This window comes from Mustela lutreola, chromosome 8 (assembly GCF_030435805.1).
Source record: "Mustela lutreola isolate mMusLut2 chromosome 8, mMusLut2.pri, whole genome shotgun sequence".
NCBI classification, from domain to species: Eukaryota; Metazoa; Chordata; class Mammalia; order Carnivora; family Mustelidae; genus Mustela; species Mustela lutreola.
This window is the reverse complement of record NC_081297.1, coordinates 136,603,049-136,613,174: the sequence shown is the minus strand read 5'-3', so window position 1 is coordinate 136,613,174 and position 10,126 is coordinate 136,603,049. Positions and strand designations below refer to the sequence as shown.

General features: G+C 41.5%; 1 protein-coding gene across 1 annotated transcript; it reads right to left on the bottom strand.

Annotated features, from left to right (window-relative positions):
• Positions 1–329: 329 nt before the first annotated feature.
• LOC131838011 (small ribosomal subunit protein eS17-like) lies at positions 330–822 on the bottom strand. Its single transcript, XM_059183650.1, has one exon. The coding sequence runs from the start codon at positions 795–797 to the stop codon at positions 393–395; it is 405 nt and encodes a 134-aa protein (XP_059039633.1). The 5' UTR covers positions 798–822; the 3' UTR covers positions 330–392.
• Positions 823–10,126: the final 9,304 nt, after the last annotated feature.

Below are 10,126 nucleotides of genomic sequence, written 5' to 3'. Positions count from 1 at the left end.
AAAACTTGAAGTGTCTAATGATGCATTAAATTTGTGAAGGCCAACAATTTGTATTTTCTTCCACTTTTATGAGAACATTTTTTTTTTTTCAGATCAGTATTAGATGGCTTTTAGAAATGATTGAACACTTCTGGAGGCACCTGTGTGGCCCAGTCAGTTAAGTATCTGACTCTGGATTTTGGCTCAGGTCCTGATCTCAGGGCTGTAGGATCGAGCCCTATGTCAGGCTCTGTGTTGGGCATGGAGTCTGCTTAAGATTCTCTCCCTCTGGGGTGCCTGGGTGGCTCAGTGGGTTAAAGCCTCTACCTTCAGCTCAGGTCATGATCCCATTTTGTTGTTGTTGTTGTTGTTGTCCAAGGTTTATTGATGATATTACAGCACAGCAGAAAGATTCAAACGGCTCCACGTGATGTTTTGAAATTCATCCCGACTGTAGGCTGAGTGACCTGCAGGTTGGACAGGCTGCCAAAGTCCAAGAGTTTCAACATTTCCTTAGTGTCAGGATCCACTTCAATGATCTGCTGATCCAGGGCCGAGACCTCGGGCACATAGTTGTCCCTCCGTTCTCGCTCCTCCTCCTGCAGCTCGATGGAGATGCCCCTCACCGAGCCCCTCTGAATGTGCTTCATCAGGTGCGTGACGTAGCCTGCGATCTTGCGGAGCTTCTTGCTGGGGATGATGGCGATTTCCTCGCACACGCGCTTGTTGGTGTGGAAATCGTTGCCCAGGCGCGTGTAGTACTTCTCGATGATGACCCGGGCCGCCTTCTTAACGGTTTTGGTGCGGACGCGGCCCATGTTGGCGGGTATAGTAAAAGGATCCTGGGATCGAGCCCCACATCGGGCTCTCTGCTCAGCGGGGAGCCTGCTTCCTCCCTCAATCTTTGCCTGCTTCTCTGCCTGCTTGGGATCTCTGTCTGTCAAATAAATAAATAAAATCTTAAAAAAAAAAAAAAGAAAAAAAGATTCTCTCCCTCTTCTTCTGCCCTGCCCATGCTCGCTCTCATTTTCTCTCTCTCTCTTTCTTGCATGAGTGTGTTCAAAAATATAAACAAACAAAAAAACAAGAAATGATCAAACACTTCTGAATACTAGAACATGTGGCATAATCACAGAATAAAATTTCATGTGTGTGTGTGTGTGTGTGTATATATATGTCTATCTCTCTCTCTCAAGAAGGGCAGGTATAGAATTTTAACACATGATTAATTACGGACCTACTGTTTCTATCAAGTACTAGACAGAGAGTTATAAAACATGTCAAGAGTAATCTGGATATACAAAACCAGGACAGAGACTTTCCCATTTTCTAACCAAGAACTCGAAAGGGCCGATGTCACTTAGCCTCTGTCAAGTCCTGACGGCTCTTTGGGGCTCTGTCGCTTCGTTTGAGGAAGGGATGTAATTAGGCCACAGGAATTTAAAAATACAACACTAATAGCTAACATTTTGGGGTGCTTATCTATGCTAAGTACTGTTCTAAGCACTTTAAATGCATTAACTCAATCCTCACAACAACTTGGTGAAGCAGATAGTATTATTATTGTCATTGTGCAGATGGGGACAACACGCAATGTGAGACTCAGTGAATTATACAATACGCTGTGACAGATGAATGGCTGAGCAGGGATTGGAAGGCAGGCAGTCGGGCCTCAACGTCCAAGTTCTTAACCACTGCTCTCTGGTATCTCTCAACCATAATTTGAATGACGTCATTTTTTCCCAGCTCTTAGCAGGTGCTAAGTCGTATTCTGAGACCATCTTTTATCTCCTTCAACTGTTCCAGCTACCCAGTGAAGTTGGGGCTGCGGTTGCCATGAGAGGTGAGGAGTCTAGAACTTCCAAAGGCTGAGATTTATTTTATTACCTGTTTCTGCTTTCTTTCTTCTCCCCGTTTAGCTGTTGGCATTAGGAGGCGGAAATAGAATTAATGCCGAAGACACAGAATATCAGGACTGGAGGGGAAGTAAACGATAAAGCACGACCGCTGATACGAGGCTTCTCCACTCTCTCTGGCTGGGCTTGAACCTCCACTAACAGGGTTATTAATTCTAGACCTTTCTCTCTGGATGGAGAAGCTGGATTCTGTTTCAGATTTTTTTTCAAAGATTTTATTTATTGATTTGACAGACAGAGATCACAAGCAGGCAGAGAGGCAGGCAGAGAGAGGAAGAAGCAGGCTCCCCGCTGAGCAGAGAGCCCCAGGCAGGGCTCCATCCCAGGACCCTGGGATCATGACCTGAGCTGAAGGCAGAGGCTTAACCCACTGAGCCACCCAGGCGCCCCTGTGTTTCAGATTTTAAGAAAGCCTTTTCTCATTTTAAAGAAGCTGATGTAAAACAAGAGGGAGCTATTATTTAAAAGGAATCCAAGGGGCTGGGGGGCTGCCAGTCAGTTGGATGTCTGGCCTCAACTTGGGTTGTAACCGGAAGGGTCCTGGGATTGAACCCCACCTCCAGCTCTCTGTTCAGTGGGGAACCTGCTTCTCCCTTCCCCTCTGTCTGCTGCTCCCTCTGCTTGTGCTCTTTCTCTCTCTCCAAATAAATAAATAAAATCCTTTAAAAACTAATAAAATAGAAGGAATCCTTGGGGAAAAGTAAAAAAGCAGTGGGAGTTCAAGACTAATCCCAAAGTTATCAGCTATCAGTTTTCTAAACCATATAAAGCTATAGAGGAAAAGGTGGAGATACTATTTGACAATCCAAACTATAGGTAAAACAGCTAGGGGAGGTGGCCTTGTTTTAACCTTGAGACCCCTGTCAAGAGCGTATGGGGTTTTACAGCCAGGCTGGAAATGGCATATAGTACTTCTGTTCACATACCATCGGGCAGATGCTAGTCACATGGTCCAAACCTAATTGCGGAGAAGGCTAGGAAATGAAGTCTTCCTATGTGACAAGGAAGAGGAAAATAAAACAGGCTTTGAGAAATGTATAGATTATCTCTGCCCAATTACAATGACTTCTACAAGTCTACCCTTAGATTTCCATTTAATATTTAAGGAGGTAATTATGAAAATGAACCAGGTGAACTGTATCCCTTGCACCAATCACTATTTCTAACATATTGTAAGAGAGCACTAAATATTTATAGAATTAATGAATGAATTAACCTCACAAGTTTGGACATGAAAGTTCATCAACCTGTAAGTCTAGGACTTGGAATACAAACAGAAATTCTCTTTGAGCTGGCTCTGCACCAACTGCCTTTTCTTCCCCCCAGAACTTCTAGGGTTTAAAAGGTTACTTTAGAGAGCACAAAATGGAGAAATTAATTCTAGAACATAAGACCAAGTGTTTAGTCTTGGCTTTGACATTTTCTAGGTATGTGGTCTTTAGCAAAACCTTTCACCTTAATGGACTTCAGATTCCTCATCTACAAATGGTGGGAGGTAGAACACCTGGGTGGCCCAGTTGGCTAAGCATCTGACTCTTGATTTTGGCTCGGGTCATGATCAAAGAGTCATGAGATCAAGCCCCATGTCAGGCTCCATACTTAGTGCTCAGCATGGAACCTGCTTAAGATTCCTCTGACCGCCTCCCTATGTTCCTCCCCACCCCACTCACTCTCTCTGTCGTCTCTCTCTCTAAAAATAAAAATAAACCAATGGAAGGAGGACATATATGGAGACTATCAGGGGCCTATCCAGTAGTCCTTTCACTTCTTCTTGGATAACAGAACCCCAACTGTTAGTAGGTGTCAGCTGCCCACCTTCAGAGGATTAATTGTGATTGATTTAAGCCAACAATGGCAATTTGGCTTTAGACACTAATTAGTCTAAAGGTAAGCTTGTAATCAGGTTATGGCCAAGGAGATTAAGGGGTTATCTGCTGGAGGACTTTGGGAAACGTTTTTCCTCTTTGATAACAGTGGAAACTGCACAAGAAAGAAGATTTTTGGCCTTATCCTTTCATTTCTGCTTGGATGCTGAAGGTTAAGATTGTAATACTTGGAGCCACTGTAGCTTGCCTAGCACCTTGAGAGGAGAACTTGAAAATGCACTGAAGATCCAGCACAGAAAGATTAGAAGAGCCAGGGTCCTCAGTGACATCGTTGAGCCTTTGAAGTAACCCTGGGATAACCTAGTTCCAGTCCAAAAATGTGCAACCCCATTGTTTGAACCACTTTATCTGCATATCCTCTTACTTGCAGCCAAGAACATTCCCAACCAACAAAGTAGATAAGTTTTAGAAGTCTCTCCAGATTCAAAATTGTCAGAGTATTAAATAATATTTCAAAAGGGAAAAAAAAGTAATTGTCAGGGAATATATGAAACGATAGGAAAAGTTTTAAAAGGAGAAGAAACAATTGAGGGTGGGCTAAACTTAGATATATCAATCAGGTGACAAGCATGGCATAAAACGCAGAAATGCAAATTGAAATGCCCATAGAAACAGAAAACTAGGTCAGGTCCCTGTGGAGGAAGGAAAAGAGCTGGTGCAAGTCTGTAGGATCAGAATTAGACAGTAAATATAACCCAAACAAATGCACAGCTTTATCGAGAAACAAATGACCATAAAGTCTTTTGAAATTACATTCACTCAAAGTAAGTGCTGTCTTTTGATAAGTAGAAGGGTACTAAAAACAAGTGACTTCAAAATGATCTCTTCCCATCGAAATTTTATGCGTCTATGTTTGCTTTTTATAACTACCATCTTTCCAGAAAAGATCGCCTATGATCGGATGATTAGAACAAGTTGAAAGTCAAACCGGAATAAGGAATAAAGGCATTGCAGACTGTCTGCGGGTCCTACATGAAACAAGGCTATCCACTGCCTGAGTCTGATTTTGCTAGAGAAGCTATGAGCAAGGTATCTGATATTTACAAAGTACTCCATAAATATTGGTTGAGTCTGATTTTGCATAACATATTTTAAGTGAATATTCTCTACTTAGAGAAAAAAGAAATCAGTAAGAACTCTTCTGGAGTCTTCCAGAAGAGACATAAAGATGTGAGGTCCATTTTGAACAATAGATCACATTTACAACCTTGTGTTTGGGTGATGTACACAGGAATATAATAAAAACGACCAATATTTGTTGAATACTCACCATGTGCCACATATTGTATATTCATTTTTTTCTTTTAACCCTTGTAACAGCTCTGCAAACTAGGAACCTTTATTAGTTTCATTTCACAAATGAACAAACTAAAATTCAGTGGAGTAGCCTTATCAAGGTCACTCAGCCTAGAAAGCAACAGAACCAGGACTCAAGCTCAATTCTATCTGACTCAAAAATCCTGTCATTCACCACTATACTCTACTGCCTCTTCATCAGAGGAGGAGAAGAGGGGAAAATGAACAGGAAGAGAGGGTTCTGGAACTGTCAAGGCTAGAAGACAGGTGCATCTCAGGTAGGTAGGATCAGAGAAGTGCAGGCTACATGCAGGAATTAGAAAGAAAACAAACTCTTCTTTGGAGATTTGAGAGAATTGGGGGATGGAGACAACTTAACTTGGAGCTGGGATAGAAACATAAAACCAAAACAAACAAACACAGTCTTCTAAAATAATCAGAAAAAGAATGGACAAAGAACTGTTCAATTCAGATAACTGGCATGTCTGGCTTTCTCTGGTATCACAGGAAATCTCAAAACAAGTTTTTACCTCCCACGCTAGATTCTTCCTAATTCAGCTTTTCTGAGATCTGATGGAACTCTCATTCTGGAAAAGCAAAACATTTGCTGAATCTTCCACTTGCCTTGTTAGCAATTTCTTCTTTTAGAAGATCCAGGGAGCAATGATGAGGGACATGTGACGGGGTGGAGAGTGTGCTGATGAGCTCAGATTTTCAGAGGGTACGTACAGGAGGAGGGCATGAGGGACACAATCAAGACTGAATGCACCAAGACGAGCAAAGCCCTATAGGAATAATGCCTGGATCTCTAAAGCTTATTTTAAAATGCTACGAATGATTAAAAAAAAAAAAAAAAAAGATTCTTGTAGTTTATTCTTGTAGTTTATACAGAGATCAGGCCTGCTGCTTGGGGCTGAAACACACTGTTAACAGATTTAAAAATAAAAAGCAACAAATGGAAACAACTGGCAAAATCAAATAATATGTTTGGAAAGGAACTAAGAATGAAAATGGTGGGATCTAGTGGGGACTACAAGAGATAGGGCAGAAATCCTGGAGTAGCATCAGAAGAGCTATTTGCCACTCAGAGGACAGAAGGAATCTGAGGAGAAAGATTAATTACGAGGACCTAGAGGAGGAGAGTGTCATATAGAGCTTGGAGCCTTGAGAGGAGCACTAACCTTTAGCAGAGAGACGTGCAAAAACCCAAGGCTGCCTTATAGGAAGAAAGCGTAGATCCCTGATCTTGCCTCCTTTCTCCCTTCAACCTCCTGCAAGGGTTGCCATTGGCTAAATCCAGTTGGGACCCAGAAGGCAAAGGAGACCTTAGTGTGGAACAGTCCGGGAAGATCGTAGGGCAAAGAGAAGAGCCAAAAAGGGTGAGAGAGAATTCAGGGGATCCACAGAAGCTGGCACATGACCCCAAAGACTTGGTATGTCTACAATTACCATGTAAAGTAGGCACCAGATAGTAACTAGCAAAATACCCTTAAAGTACAGAGCCTTCCCAATATATTTCCCAGGCTCTGGCTATTACTTGTACCTAAACCAACACTGACAGTGCTACTCTCCAGCAATTCTGCAAATATTTCTGTAAAAAATGCCTTCTTTCTAGGTAGCTTTAGGTCTCACTAGGTTTTAGGAAGGTGATTAGAACTACATGGCTGGTTACTTTGAAACCAACAGCAGAGACAGCTGGAATCAAAGAGCCCTGTTCCCTTCCATTATGCAGCCTTGGTGGTGAGAAGCAGCTTCCAGGAAGGGACTGCATTACCCAGCCTCACTTTCTTCTAAAAGAGGGCCAGGTGACTAATTCTCACCAATAGAATGAAAGCAAAGGTGATTTGTGTCTGTAGAGCCAAGGCCATTAGGGATATAGTGTGACCTCGTGCTCACTTCCCTTTTTATAGTGAACACTGGTGGTCATGTGCCAAGACTGCGGTGTCACGAGATGCAAAGACCACAATTTCCAAGTTGCCACTTACATGAACACCACTCAGGAGAGTCACCTGACCTGGAATAGCCACATTTTGAAAGTGACAAGTAAACTTTTCCTGTGTTAAGGGTAATTAGTTCTTTGTTAGAGCTGTTAGCCTATCCTGACAAATGTAAGACCCTTTACTCTGTAGTTATTTTCCATAATCTCACTTTCAAATTCCTTACCCTTGGCTTCAAATTACAGTAGTCAGGATAAAAGACTAGTAGAAAATTGTCCACTAGCTGCCTCACCAAGATTTTGCTGTTTGACCATTCTGTGACAGAAACATTTGCACTGAATATTTTTGTTGTTAGAAGACACCCACATTATTTTCTTTTTTTGAAATTGAAGTTTGATGCAGTCTTGGAATCATATAAAGAATATTGTATTCGGAGCATCCGAGTCCAAGTTTTACCACTTCCTTATGTGCCTGACCTTGGGCAGGTCCCATCAGCCCTCATCTCTGTCAAGCAAGGATATTAATAATGCCTCTCTGTCAGGTTGTTGTGAGGATCAAATAAGATAAGGGCTATGGAAACACTTTGTTCACAGTAAAGCTTTAGACAAAATCAGTTCTCATCTCTAGGAACAGGAAGTCAACTTGCATTTGCCTTTTAAATGTGTTCTCTGGTCATGGTGTTGTCAAGTTAGCTCCCCCTCCTTTTCTCTCAGATGGTGAGGTTCACTTCCTTCTACTCTGTCTCACCTCTATTAACAAGAAAGTAGTTCTTTGTATTGTTTGAAATTTTCACAATCTGAGTTTTGCCCAAGGAAGAATGATTTTTTAAAAACTGGGTCCAAAAACAAATTAATAGAAATAATTTCTGTACATTTTAGGGCCATGGGTTTACAATACAGCTCATTCTTTGCCCTGGGCTTTAGTTTCTCAGCGAAGTTGTTGGATTTCTATGCATTCCACGTGCACCCCCCAAAGTGTGCGTGTGTGTGTGTGTTTATCTCCAGACACCCTATTTATTATTCCAGATAAAACATGCCTTTTGTTGTTTTTAATTTCCCCTGTATTTATAAGTAGGATTTTTAAAATCACTAGGTCTTCTTTAAACCTCAAGACATAAATAGTGGATCAACTTCAATCCTCTTGTTTAATAAATAAGGAAACAAAATCCCAGAAGACCAGAGATATTTCATGACCCAATTTAAGTACCACCTCCTCCAATAAGCTTTTCCAGTTTTCTCTTCCCTCTTTCAAGCTGAGTGAGGTACCCTTTCTCCACCATAGAACGTGTGGGGGAGAGACAGAACCAGGTTCTGAATGCTTCATAGGAAGGCACCAAATCTTCTCTGCCCTCCCAAGAACTTCTGACCTCCATGTAAATCTCCAACTATCTTCCACCTCTGCGCCTTTGGCCAAAACTGGGCCACATGATCTAGTTGCAGGGGAGGCTGGAAAAGAGAATTTTTAACTGAACACATTGCCCCCTCCACAAATTGGGGTTCTATGAGCAGAGAAGAAGGGGAGATGGATATAAGTTAACTGTCTAAGTACATCCTGGTAGTAGAATGGTGCTAGGACTCAGGTATGCTGAGTTTCAGCCCAAAGCTCCTTCCACTACCTAGTACAACCTCAATACCATATATCCAGTCATATGAGTATTTGGTTCTGCATTCTTTTTAAAAAGAATCATGATTTTCTCCCTGCAATATCTGAATTCCTCTAAAAGATGTATAACCAATCTTATTATTGGGAATTTTCTCTCCAATTTCTCTGTAGTATTTATCCAAATACTTTAGTAATAGGAATGTGACATTGATGGAAATCTAATAAATGTAAGATCTTTGTGGAGTTTGTGGGGTTTTCCCAGTTTTTGACTTCGCTTATTTCCAGACTCAAATGTATTATGACAGGTAATTCTATCTCACCCAACACTACAGAGTTATTAATAACTTGCCCTGCTGAATAAATCAGAGACCCCGAAAAAATGTGGAGTAAGCACTTGTTATGCACATATGGGATTTACCAAGTTTCTGCATTTGAAGGTCTAATATTAGGATTCACATGTCGTGCAAGGCTTTGCAGAGAAAAAGACATTTCACATCTTCTTGACTTTGAAAATAGGCTATACTTTGCATGCAAACAAGTCTATGAGAGTATAGCGATTTTGAATAAATCACCAAGAAACAAGGTTTCAATAAACTCTAAGAAACACATTTTCAAGATCATTGCAGAAAATTAAATTAGGTGCAAGGATTTACATGACCTAGGGGATCAGGAGTTAGGCTGCACTTTGGGTTGGGCTGTTCTCATAATTAGCGGTGTGACCTTATGGAACATTCAGGGTCTTTGGTTCTGTCATCTGTAAGAAGGGACGGTTGTACCAGGTGATCTTCAAGGCGCCTGTGCATGTCTAAATTCTCTGATTCCATTTCTTCTTATGCACTGAGATCAAGAGAGCCAATTTAGGGAGTTACATGATGGCCAAATCCTGAAAAGGGCACAGTAACCTTTTGCCAGCATTACCCCTGGATTTAAGGCTGATAAATTTTTAGAATTTATTTATCATAGAATTGTTACTATTTTGGCAGGTTACCTTTTGTTGGCAATTTACAGGCTTGTAATCATCAGAAAAATGCTGTTTTGAATTCAACTCTTTTCATGCAACATTTTATCATAACTATTTGGCAATATCTCCACAGAGTCTTCATAATCACCGTTGTAGTGGGGCGATGTCATTCCATTTGGCCGATATGCCCCAAATCTGGGGCCATCCTTGCCCTTCCTCTCATATTCTACATTTGGTTCTTCAGCAAATCCTATCAGCTCTACCTTCAGATTATGTCCAGAATCTGATCCCTTCGCACCATCTCTGCTGTAACCACCCTGTCCAGGCCGCCATTGTCTGCTGTCTGGTTTATTTTCATGGTCTTCTATCTGACATGTCTGGTTCCACTACAGTTTGTATTTCACACAACTGCACTGGAGAGATCCTTTCAAACCATTGTCTTATCTTGTCCTTCTCCTCAAAACCCTCCAGGAACTTCTCATCTTATGCAAATCCAAATCTTCCTATGACCTTAAGATCCTACATGACCTGGTTTCCCTTCTACATCTC

Excerpts from the sequence above, each read along its gene's own strand:
- LOC131838011 (XM_059183650.1), bottom strand. The coding sequence starts at position 797 with ATGGGCCGCGTCCGCACCAAAACCGTTAAGAAGGCGGCCCGGGTCATC.